The sequence below is a fragment of the Marmota marmota genome, unplaced genomic scaffold (assembly GCF_001458135.2).
Source record: "Marmota marmota marmota unplaced genomic scaffold, marMar, whole genome shotgun sequence".
In the NCBI taxonomy this organism is placed as follows: Eukaryota; Metazoa; Chordata; class Mammalia; order Rodentia; family Sciuridae; genus Marmota; species Marmota marmota.
In genome coordinates this window covers 15503203-15516323 of record NW_026000174.1, presented here as the reverse complement: position 1 = coordinate 15516323, position 13121 = coordinate 15503203, and the positions used below count along the sequence as shown (strand labels likewise).

At 45.0% G+C, this 13121-nt stretch overlaps 1 protein-coding gene across 1 annotated transcript in view; it reads right to left on the bottom strand.

The window, feature by feature from the left end:
* Clpb (caseinolytic mitochondrial matrix peptidase chaperone subunit B) overlaps positions 1-10118 on the bottom strand; it is a 144298-nt gene extending 134180 nt beyond the window's left edge. Inside the window, exons 1-2 of the mRNA XM_015477476.2 lie at positions 9635-10118; positions 6514-6565 (exon numbers count right to left, since the gene is read on the bottom strand). Coding sequence (XP_015332962.1) covers positions 6514-6565; positions 9635-10040 — 458 coding nt within the window. The 5' untranslated portion in view covers positions 10041-10118. The remainder of the gene's footprint in view (positions 1-6513; positions 6566-9634) is intronic.
* Positions 10119-13121: the final 3003 nt, after the last annotated feature.

Here is a 13121-nt window from a genome sequence, read left to right as displayed (position 1 = left end):
CCCCCCCCCCCCCAATTCAGGCAACAACCTACTCTCCAATGTGATAATATTTGAAGGTGAGGCCCTGTAAAGGTTAAGTAGGTCATGAGGGTGGAACCCTACTAGATGGGATTAGTAACCTTATAAAAGAGATGGGGTGGGGGCTGGGGTTGTGGCTCAGCAGTATGGTGCTCACCTCACATGTGTGAGGCCCTGGGTTCAATCCTTAGCACCCCATAAAAATAAGTAAAATAAAGGTATTGTGTCCAACTACAACTAAAAAGTAAATATTTTAAAAATATTTTTAAGTGGACACAACATCTTTCTTTTACATTTATGTGGTGCTGAGGATTGAACTCAGTGCCTCAAGCATGCTAGGCAAGTATTCTACCACAGAGCCACAATCCCAGCCCCCCTAAAAAATAAAAGAGAGATCTCAGAAAGTTCCCTTATGCTTTCTGCCACGTGACAACACAGCATAACGGCCATCTGTCAAGCAGGAAGTGGGCACTAAAAAAAATATCTACCAGAGCTTTCCAACCTCCAGAACATTTCTATTGTTTATAAGCCACCCAATCTATAACATTTTGTTACTGTAATCCAAGACTTCAAGACAGTAGACTTTTGTGACTGGCTTCCTTCACTTAGCATAATGCTTTCAAGGTTCATCCATTTTGCAGTATAACAGTACTTTCTTTCTTGAAATTGACAAATAACATTATGATATATGGTTTTATCATATTTTTATTTATCTACTCATCAGTTAACAGACTGACTTTGAGGTTGTTTCCATTTTGGGGATGTTATGAAAAATGCTGCTGTGAACATTTACGTACAAATACATTAATGTCCATGTTTTCATTTCTTTGGGATATATATACCTAGAGCAGACTTGCTGGGTCATAAAGTAACTCTAATAGGTTTAACATTTTGAGGAACTGCCAAGCTGTTTTCCAAAGTGGCTATACCATCTTTACACCCCCTCTATAGCATGTATGAATATTCCAATTTCTCTATATCCTTGACAGCATTTGCTTTTGACAATCTTTTTTATTATAACCATTCTAAAGAGTACAAAGTGGTATCTCACTGTGGTTTTTATTTGCATGTCCCTGACTAATGATGTTGAGCATCTTTTCATACGCTTGTTGGTTATTTGTATATATACCTTGAAGAAACGTCTATTCAGATCCTTTGTCCATGTTTAGGTAGATTATTTTCTGTTTTGTTTTGTTTGCAGTACTAGGCACTGAACCCACAGGCACTCTGCCACTGATCAACATCCCCAGCCCTTTATATTTTGGGACAGGGTCTCTCTCTCTTAAACTTGCAATCTTCCTGCCTCAGCCTCCTGAGTAGCTAGGATTTCAGGCATGTGTCATCATGCCCAACTAGGATCTTTTCACATTCTTTTATTATTATTATTATTTGTTCTTTTCACATTAAAAAAAAATTTTGTAGTTGTAAATGCATAGCATGCCTTTATTTTATTTGCTTATTTTCATGTGGTGCTGAGGATTGAATCCAGTGCCTCACAGGTACAAGGCTAGTGCTCTACCACTGAGCTACAGCTCCAGCCTTCTTTTTACATTTTTGATGTTAGCCTTTGAAGCACATAAGTTTTAAATTTTGATGCAGTCCACTTTTTTTCCCCACTTTGGTTGCTTGTACTTTTGATACCATATCTAAGGCAGGTTTGCCTAATCCAAAGTGACAAAGATTTAATTCTATGTTTTCTTTTAAGAGTTTTACTGCATTAGCATTTACATTTAGCTCCATGAATCTTTTTTTACATTTTAAATTTATTTATTTATTCTAATTTTTTATACATGACAGCAGAATGCATTTCAATTCATAGTACACATTTGGAACACAATTTTTCATGTCTCTGGTTGCATGATTGTTTTTAGTTCATTTCTACGTATGGTATTAGGGTCCTCTTTTCTTACCAAGGGAGATTTAAGCTTATCTAAGTATTTTTTTTCACTGGTTTGGTCAGAAGGAAATGTGATCTCCACCTGAGAAGAGTCTTTTGCATATGCCTACTCAGTTGTCCCTGTACCATTTACTGAAAAGATAAACTTTATTTCACTTTTGAAGTACATACTTAGAGTCCTCTGGCTCCCAACTGGACTGTAAGTACCAATAGGACAAGGATTGTACTGGTCGTGTTCACTACTGTGTCTTCAGCACTCAGCCAACACCTAGTTCCTAACAGGCACTCATTAACATTGGTTGCATAAATTAATAATTACTAGTAATAATAACTCTACAATTCACAGGTTCTAGCTATTATCATCTCCACATGACTTAGACTCATACAAGTCAGGCATTTTGTGCTTTGCTTTGCTTGTTCACAATTTTTTACTCATGTCCTCTTTTCTTACCAAGAGAGATTTAAGCTTCTCAAAGGCGGAACTGGTTCTCCTTCTTCACTGCTGTTGCTCCGCTCCCTACCCCACCCAATTCACCACAGGGGTAGGCACAGAGAACATGCTAGACATGAGGGCAACTGAGGTCCAGTCAATGGATGCCCTTCATGACCAGATCCCTACCTATCTCCAGTCCCTTCAGCCTCAGACTGTGATCTTGTGGCAAACAATGCACAATTTCCCCTTCCCACACACCCCTTGGTTGTTCCTTGCCCTGGTGCTACCACTGGTGCTGTCCCTTTTGCTCGGAATGCTTTCCCCCTCTATTTGCTGAACACTGTTGATATTTTAAGATCATGTGCCATTTGCTCAAGGAAGCTTTTCTTAACCCCCCAGGCTGATTAGGGACACTTCTGCACTGCAGCAGTCCCTGCACTTTCCTGTCTCTAGTACAGATCACACTTTTGCCAAAAGATCTGTCACTGAGGTCAGGAATCATGCCTGCTTGGGTATCCCCTGTGCCAAGGAGAGGACCCAACATATGGTAAATGCTCAGCAAATGTTTATCAGATGAACAAATGGAGAGAAAGGGCAGAGGGTAGAGGTCCAAGACTGATACCACCAAGTCTCTTTCATCAGAGGCTGGGCTGATAAACAACTGAGTTAGCTACTTAGCAGAAGCCCAGCTTCTCCACTGCTAGTAGAAGAAAATAGGCAGGAATGTTGTTTTTCACTGGTTTGATCAGAAGGAAACGTGATCTCCACTGGAGAAGAGGAGTCCTCAAATGTCTCAGCCTGAGCCCAGACAGATGTGCCCTCTGTTTCGGGTGAGTGGCTCTTCAGTTCAGAAACCAGGTTCAGGTTTGGGCTGAGCCCAGGAGCAGGGCCACCTGCTCACTGTTAACAGGTAGGATAGGGGCCAGTCTTCCACTTCTGAAGTGCCAGGACCGGATGAACTTACAAAGTTTAAGTGCCTCAGGGAGGAGGGAGGGAGGGAGGGAGGGAAGGAGAAAGGGCAAAGAGCCCCAGCCTCCCTTTCATGCAACCAATGGGGAGGCAACCAGTGGGAGTAAGGACCTCTCGCTTCAGTTACACTGAAATGAGTAAAGCATTTGAGTTCTCCTGTGCTAGCACATATGGTAAAAGAGACTTTTAGGGCACCAGACTTTGTTCCTGCCATGGTGAGAAACACAATCCTGTGGTTTAAAGTAAAATGTAGCCCATGAAACTCTTAACAAAGTGTGGTGAGTGGTAGGTTCTGCCAACCCCACACATCATTAGCCAGATTCACATAAAGCAAGTCAATGGTGCTCACATATCAGTGCCACTGTCAGAAGATTGGCTTGATGGTCACACACTCTGTGAGGATCTGGGATCAGTTCCTGATTAGGTCAGCATGTGGACTTCAATGGTTTTCCTGTGTGGACTATCTACCCCTCAAACCTGATGTTCAGCCCTGCCCCTCCACCCTGACCTCCAACTTCTTTTCTAGATTGCCCTCCTGCTACATACTGGCATGGCCCTTTTTATCCAACCCTCATAGTCTTCCAGAGCAGAGGGAATGGTAGAGTAGGGGAAGGAAAATATAACACCCAGCTGAGAGGAATCCAGGAAGGTTTCACAGGGAGGCAGCACCTGAACTGAGCCTTGAAGGCTGCCAGAACTCAGGCAGATGAGCACTGAGCACAGATATGCTATGTGGAGGTCCCACGTCCAGGACCCAGGGACTATAGACTCTTGAGTGTTCTAAAGAGGAGGATGAAGCACTTCCTCCTGAACAGTACCTATCCAGAGCTCTCCTGAGACTCTGGACTGGAGAAAGGAGATGATGGAGGTCAGAGTAGAGACATACACAGCAAGAATCCCAAGACAGCATGGAAAGAGTAGAATATTATTCACTAGATCCTTCTTTTATTCCAAATACTGAATCAATGACCATACCAATCAAATATATGGTGTCTCAATCATGTGTAAATTTAAAAAAAAATTCTATTCCGCTATAGGCCAACCTAATGGGCAGAGCTAAGGGTCAAGGCACAGAGGAACAAATAAGTAGCTGCATGAAGCAACTGTGCAGAGTCTAGGGCACAGATAGGCTGCGTAAAACTTAAGGTTTCCTTCTAGTGAGGATGGTCAGGCCATCCCTATAATTACCTCTTCCAACACCTGCCCTGTTAGCAGGAAGAACGGTAATTGGTGGGTTACTTATCTGTTTGAGACCACAGCCAGATTACCACCCTCACCCCACACACCTATAGGGCCCAGCAGAGGTCAACTCATTCTTTCAGAAGCAAGAACTGCTTTGGTGAGGCAGGAACAATGTGCTCTCAGGCCTTTATCACCTTGAATCTGTCTTATTAAAACTGTCTCTCCACAGAGCTGTCTTCAGCTTTTCCCCATTCAGTTCATCCTTTAGCTCTCAGAAACAGTCCTAACCAAGCAGGGTCAGTCCCCTGCTCAAAAACTCCCATGTCTCCCCACTGAGGGTCTGAAAACCCTCAACCTGGACAGGGCAGGGTGTGCACATTCCAGCCTCTCTCAAGTCACCTTCCCTCTTTCCCCACACCCTGCACCAGCTCCACGGAGTCCCCTGGCCCAGCAGGCAGCCAGGCTCGCCTGCCTCTGCTCAGTCTGCCCCTGCTCTGTGGTGCTGTGCGAGATAGGGGCTGCAGGGAGGGTCGGTGTCTCACTCATCTCTGACTTCCTCACGTGCAGTGAAGGGAGATTCTGACCGAGTCAGCCTGACCAAGGGAGTTGGGGAAGAAGAGGGAGGAAAGCAAGCTAGAGACCGGGGACCTCCATGAAAGGGCCCAAGAGACACTGTCCACACCAGCAGGAATGAATGTCCAGAAGAGTTCTCTGGGCTAGCCAGGGGGAAGCAGGCACCTTGCAGCTACCAACAGGTGATTCCAGGGTCAGCAAGGGCCAGTTTCCACCCCCTTGTTTCCCTTCTAATGCGGCAGAATGAAGCAGGGCTCATTAGTTTCGGGGGGAATGGAGATGCCACACACAGCCTGCAGTTATGAATGGCTCTTATAATAACAAGATGACATCTGTGCTTGGTTTTTTAAGATGCATCATCGCATGTTTATTAAACTATTGCTCCATCATATTTATTTGGCTACAAAACAACTCCCAGCCCACACTTTCAAAAGTGGTTTATTAAAAACTAAGCTTTGAACATTAATACTCAAAAGCACCCCTGAGAATCAATAATAATGCTGCAGATAAAATGAAAGGGAATCAAAGCAGTAAGTCTTGGTGGGGCCGTGGCTGCCTTTCAGCACTCTCTTATATATTTGAGCTGCTGAAGCGGGAAGAGCACCGAGTGTCAGTGGTACTGGGGTACAGGGATAGTTGCCCCAAACATCTAACTTCCTAAGATTTGGATGTGATGGTAGAGAAAAGGGGGTGTCCTATGGCCACCCAAATCTACTCAAAGGGCCAAAAGAGGTCAAGATGAGGGACAGAAGGGGTCAGTAGTTTCTTCAACCAGTGGCCCTTAGCTGACACACTCTATGCTGTCCCCAGTCTCAGCATTATCCAGGACAGATTCTGCCCTGTCCCTGGCACCAGAATGAGCTTTGAGTTGAGTCCTGTCCCTGTGCTTAAAAACAAGACAAGCCTCAAATACAAAACTTCATGGCCCCAAAGGACTAGCTGAGTCAGTGAGGCTGGAGAACAGCAGTCTTCCCCTGGCAGGACCCAACATGGGCACCCCAGCCGTGAAGACAGGCCTTTCTAGCCCCAGGGCCTCTGGCACAAAGGTCTCTTCCAGCTTCCTTTGAAATCCACAAGCCTCTCTCTATGGGTGCCCACCTGCACCCCACCTAGGCAACAAGCAGTAACATGTGCCTCTTCCACAGAGGAACAAAACAAACCAGATGATCCAGAGGAGGACCAACAGGATGTGGAGGGAAGTCCAAATAATCCCCGCAGAAGACTCAGGGATATCTGGGAGTTTCCTCCCTACCTAAAATATGTAAAGGCTGACCCTGGGCCAAGGGAGTTCAGGTGACTCTGATGCTACAGGGAAATCACAGGGGACAGTTCACAGCTTAAGAGTGAGGACTTCTTCCAAGGCAAAGTCATCACATGAGGAAGGGGCTCACCTGCTCAGCCCCTCTTTGGGGGAGAGCAAGGCCTGGGGGCCAACACTCACCTGCTGACCTCCTGAACATTGTTGGCACGGGCAGCTTCCATCAGGGCTGCATCTGAAGAGAGAGGGGGCGCTGATCAGATGGCTGGCCAGGACCTTCTCCTCAGGGCTGTTTCATCATCCCCTCCCCACCTGGGCTCCACTGCTAGCAATCTGACTTCCATACCTTTCTCTAAGGGAGCCCGAACTCTCCATTGCTCTCACCACACAGGGGATGTGGGTAAACTGCTAGCTCCACACCTCACCTGGGTAAATACTTAGAATAAAAATATCCCTGCTCTTCATAGCTCTAAAACTCTGTGAAAGTGTATTTTCTATTACTATGGTTGTTATTATTAATCATTCCCTGACCGTGTCTCACTCTTTCCCTACTTCTTAGCCCAGTTCTGAATCTTGATGTCACAGGTCACAAACCAAACAGAGGGAAGAGAATGGACAGCGGCAGGCAAGGGTGTAGGCCACTCTACAAATGGAGAAAGCCTCAACTAGGAATCATTGAGACCTGGCCCCAACCTATTCACCATCTACTTACCATGGGCCCCTTTCTCTCAAAACCACAGGTTCCCAGACTACAAAGCAGAGACAATAATCTTTACCATGCCAGTCTCACAAAGATGCTGAGACAAAATGATGGTTAAAAAGTCTGCAAACTCTTTGGGGCCAAGCTCAGAGAAGGAAAGCTCAAAGCAGAGGGGTCAGAACCCTTAGACTCACCAGGCCTAGCAGAACAGCAATGTGCAGCTGGCAGGCTGTTGGCATCACCTTGTGGCCACAAGGAAGAACTGCCAGACTTGGAAAATTTCAAAAGTCAACAGTAAAGGCACAACTCTTTCAAACAGTCCAATACTAAATGCCCCATGGAGCCCTCTGTGCCCAGCCTAGTTCTGAGATAGTGGACTGACTCCTACCCAGCCCTACTTCAGGAGCTCTCCGTCCAGCCACAAGTCAGCTAGTGAGATGTGGGAGAAACAAGATCCGGGCTATAGTTCCAGTTCCAACAATTATTGTTTTAGCCAACTCCTGAGCCTCAGTTTCCTTATCTGCATAAGAGATAAGATACCCACCTTATCATACATATGAAAACCATTCCAGACACTGGTGCCTTCACCTACCTCCTGGCCTACATCTCAGGGCCAGGTCTTTCCTGCTTACCTTATATGACTGTTCTTCAAACACACACCAAATTATGCTCAGACAGTCTCCAGCTAGAAGGAAAATACCCCTTTCTCAAAAATGGCTCTACCCATTCTCCCCTCACTCTGCAGATAAAAACAGCTTCTCCAAAGTCCCAGTGAGTAAGAAATGTGCCAATTAAAACCAGGGCCTCCTGGCTTTTGAAGGGTCCAGTTCTACTACACAGCGCTGAGGGATTTAGCTCAAAACCCTGAGTCAGGGGACGGGGTAGCTGGCAAGTCAGAAGGGTTGGAATTGTTCATGGTTTGGGTTATTATTGAGTTTTCTTGGGGAAGTTCACAAGAACTTCTTAGGCAAGTCTCTAGTTACTTTCCTCCAGTTCATCTAAACACACTGGCCTCTGGACATTCCCTGCTTAGGAAACTTCCATGGCTCTCCATAGCATACAGAAGAATCCCAAACCAATACACATCCCTCCATCTGCTCTCACCTCATCCCAAAAACCTCATCCTCCACCCAATGGCCACTGCTAGCTACTGCACACACCAACTACTGGCGAAAGCCTTTGCATGGAATACAACCCAACTCAAGACATATTTACTAAGTAGCCACTAAGTTCCAGACACTGGTGGGCAAATAACACATAGGTGTTAGAAAAACTTGATAGTATCAACTTGAAAAAGAAGGTAAAATGCATTCCCTGCTCTCAAGGGGCTTACCATGTCACTCTCTTTTTCTTTCATCCCCCGCCTCATCCTGAAAGCTTTCCTGGCCCTGCTAGCCCTCTGCTCCTCCAACAACACATAACACCACTCAATAGCTCTGTACACTGAACTACCTGCACCATCCCCTTAACTGACTTTCATGTTAAATTAGAACTTAACCATATACCTCTCTCAAAACTAGGCACAAGAAGGTATCATCCAAAATTGTGACAAATTACAGAATCGTAGCTGCCTAAGCTAGAAGAGCCCTTAGAGTCTATTTTAATGCCCTTATTTTGTAGAGAGGTCCAATGAGAAGGAGCAAGAGTTCATATTCATGAGGGGAAGAATTAGACCCAAAACAAGATCCCTAGTGTCCTCCCTTCTATTCAAAACACTTCCTTTACAGTTGTCACATCCTACTGAATAAACAAATGTAAGTCCAGGCAGTCCTCAATTTTGCTCCAAGGTCTCAGAGTTTGGAATGAATCTATGGACAACGTGCCTCAGTACCTTTCTTAAGGACAACTGAGAACTAGAGTGGTTGGGCTCAGGCAGGCGAGAAGTCTGGCTCCCCACCCACTCTCCCGGCCCCTGCTTAGCTCCATGAACCCAGCTGAGAGGCCAATCTGGGTCAACCACATTGACAACCCCCCTGCTCTTGGTCTCCAGGGATCCAACTTCCTTCTTCTGCCAACTGTCCCACACGGCAAGATTGACTCAAGTCTGAGAACAGGTACAGCAAAACCCTAAAAGACTAATGCCACTGCACTACAGGAGTCAAAATAACAGTACTGTAAGTACTGAAAAATCATCCTTCACTATAGGTGTAGTCAGTGAGGCCAGAAAGGAGCAAGGGATCAAACTGGCACTGGAATCAAGTCTCTTCCTTTCTCGGGCCATTGTAGGCAGACAACTTCTTTACAGCAGTTAGTTCTTGCCCTTAAAACTGCTTGTGGCTTTCTGGAGACGTTTTGAAAGACAGAATATCAGCCCACAAAAGGACCATGCTGTAATCAGATGTTTAGTCCAATGCCCCCATTGTACAGATAGACAAAGTGATGCCCAAAGAGAGGAGACTGACCTATGATGGGAGATTATAGAATTCCGAGTTGGTGAGCTCTCCAATGCAACACCCTGCCCCTGAAATCAGATGATGTCTGGTCTGGGTCCTTCCAAGACTGAAGATATGCAGGTCTAAATCGATAAGCACCTCCACCCTCCAAAGATGCGGATCAGGACACTCCTCCCGCATCTCCCTTCCTTGAACCTGGCCCCATAATCACCTTTGTTGGACGAACTCTTGCTGTAGCAGTGAACCACCAGTGCTGTGGCGAGGGCCCACATGCCCAGCCCGGCCCTGTTAGAGACACACTTCCAGCTGTCCTGTCCCGGGAGGGTTTCTTCGGGGATAGGTAGGCGTCCACAGGGGGCAGCAGACAGGAGCTGGTTCTCGGTGCATCCTCCCTGGCGCCCCCAGGTGGCTGCCCCTCGACCAAGTGGTAATGCCGAAGATGTTCCGGGGCGCCCCCCGGCGGCCTCTCTCAGCCACTGCGGCTCCCCGCGTCTCCTGGTGGTTACGCTCCGGCCGGAGACACCTCCGTGGCTCTGAAGCGTTGCGGACCTGAGCAGCCGGAGGAGGAGCTGCGGCGCCGGCGCCGTTCTCCTCAACACCAGGAACCCCAGCATCATGACAGCTGCTTCAATAATCCCCTGGTGCCGGCCCCTGTGCTGGCCACGACCAACATGGCTGCCGCGGCACGTTCGAAGACGCCGCGAACGGGGTGGGGCTGCGCACAACCTCACGGGAGTGGTAGTCTGCAAGCCCTAAGATCTTTCCGCAGGCGGAGATCGAATAAACTACATTTCCCAGAAGGCAGCGGAATTGCGTCACAAAGTCGGCTGATTGAGAGGAGCCCGGGGCATGTGGGGAAATGGAGTTCAGAGGGAGGGGCGCGGCGAAAAGAAAAAGGCTACGATGGGGCGTGGCAATTAGAGTTACAAGATTCCAATCTCAGAACTTCTTTCCTAGTTTAGTTGAAACACATGATGCAATTTTTGACCAGTATTAAATTAAATAGGGGTCTTAAGCAGATACCTGTTATGAAACTTATTATTAGTTCTTTTATTTCATTTCTCATTTGGGCGACTTTTCTAAAAGATGCCTGGGGAAACGGGCATCCTAAAATAAGGACACCTTTAATTTACTTACCCACTCACACTGCCTTTCGCCTGAAGCGTTGACCTCTGACCCTGATTTCCAACTTGTATCATTTTTAGAGAGTTTTCACATGGGCTGTCTCATCTGATCCTTGTAGTGGCTGCGTGTGGGGAGTTGGGCAAGGACTGCCGTTCCCGTCTACAACTAAGAGAATTTAGGCTCAAAAGTGAAATCATTTGCCAATAAATCACCTAGACTAAAACTCACTTAAGTTATGGTGTTAACATTTAAATAAAAAAATAAAATAAAATAAAAGGACAAAGTCTTCTGACTCCAGGTCCATGCTTCCACAAACGCCTGTATCTTATCTCTTCCTTTTTTCCAAACTGAACCCACAGTAGGCAAAGAAGGAAAGTTGTCTTTGTGCCAGTTCTATTTCTTCTACGTGTTTTTTAGATCTGCACATACTTCACATTGTCAGAGACGTCCCTGATCATTCCAGTAAAGACAGCAACCCAACCTGGCCCCATCTTTCCTATCCTATTTAATCACCACCTGACATACTAAATATTTATTTTTTCATTTATTTATTTTCCCAGGACAACATGAACACCATGCTACAGGGATTTTTTTCCCCTTCACTTTTATATCAGTAGCACCCAGAATAATATCTGGAACAAAAGAGGCACTCAATAAATATTTCTTCAGAGAATGGATTGCTTTCACTTTAGGGGAAATGAGCATGAGCGTTGGCTTTCAGGCAGACCTGGATTTTAGTTTTGACTCTTGCATTTACTAGCTATTTGACCTTAGACAATATCCTTTAACTTTCTGATAGTCCAGATGATTGTTTGTATTAAATAAGATACTATGTAGAAAACTCCTAACACAGTACCTTGCTCACAGACGTTCTTGAAGAAATGGCTGCTTTTATTGTATTCTTTGCTCTGGTCCGGCATCATACTCCTATTCTAAACCTCCTCAGGTGGTACTGCTTACTTCCAGGTGGGTTAGTAAGACAGGTGGAAAATAGCTGTTTAATGAATGAATGAATGCTTTTAAAGACTCTTCGTATTTTAATAGATTCCATGATATCCTTCTTGTTAGCTACCCATTCACAATAGCAGTGTCACCATCCTTGTTTTGGGCTACTTCTGCCTTCTGAAGTGCACCTCAGAGTGTGCAGAGTTCAAACTGTCTTGCTGCAGACACAACCCAGCGCTCTTCAGCTTACTTAGTGTGGCATAGTTTTTAAGCACTTGCCTATGGATTCCCTCATTTGAGTTTCACAGAAAATGTTCATGAGGGGTACTAAGTCTTTGTAAGAATACAGAGGTTAACTATCAATGTCTGTGTAAGATGCATTCAGCAAGTATGGAAACACGCATTAGAATCAGCTGGGACTCAGTGACTTCTGGATGGTCAATAACCAATTCAAGGGGCTGGGGTTATAGCTCAGTGGTAGAGCACTTGCCTAGCAGGTGTGAGGCACTGGGTTCAATCCTCAGCACCACATGAAAATAAATAAACAAATAAATAAATGTATAAAAAAATCAATTCAAAAACCCTTAAGTTATGGTGTTAGCATTTAAATAAAAAAATTAAAAGGCGCCATATCATTTTATTTTAAACTTCAAACAACATTGGAGGTGACAACTCGTGCTAGTATTGTAAAAGACATTCACTCCAAGATGACTTCCTTTTGGTCTGAGCAGAAAGCAGAGGTTTATGTTAGGTTCCAGTTACTCTACTTCAGGCCTGAGCACCCAGCTCTTGAATTGGAAGGCAGAGAACTCAAGTTTCATTTAGTTTGTAGTTAGGTGATTGGGGTGGGATTCAGGAGGAGGCAGAAAGTGGAGAATCAATGCAGGGACCTACCTCTCAAGTGGGGTGGAAGATCACTCTGTCCCACCCATTCTATGGAAACAACTTTTCCTGAAATATAAAACCACACACACACACACACACACACACACAGTTTAACACAAAGGAGTGAATAGGCTGTTGCTGGGTTTTTCACTGTGGAGAAGGAAGTTATAAATAAGGGAATAGAAAAAGCTAGGATTAACCTTGCAATATTGAATTGGAATCAGAGGTATCCATATAAAACTCATGGTTTTAAAGTATACAGATAGATCAATATAGAAATATAGATATGTAAATATGTATGGGTTATAATATATTACCTAGCTTTGTCCTCTGAGAGGATCTAAAAGCAACAACACCCTAGAAACCAAACACACCTACACCATATCTAAACATCGTTCAGGAACCAAGTACCCCTGCAAAAATGGTTATTTTCAGGCCAGAAGCAAGAAAAATATGAAATGAGCCAGGAGCATCTTATGTGTCAGAAAGTAAAGGGAGGCTCAAAACCAGATGCAACTGTAGTGACATAGTTGTCAATGTTTATAGCAGCTCAGTCCACAATAGCCAGGCTCTGGAACCAACCTAGGTGCCCTTGAACAGATAAATGGATAAAGAAAATGTGATACATATACAAAATGGAATATTACTCAGCCAACAGTAAATGGATGGAACTGAAGACTATCATGCTAAGTTAAATAAGCCAATCCCCCCACCCCACAAAAAAAAAAAAAAAAAAAAAAAAA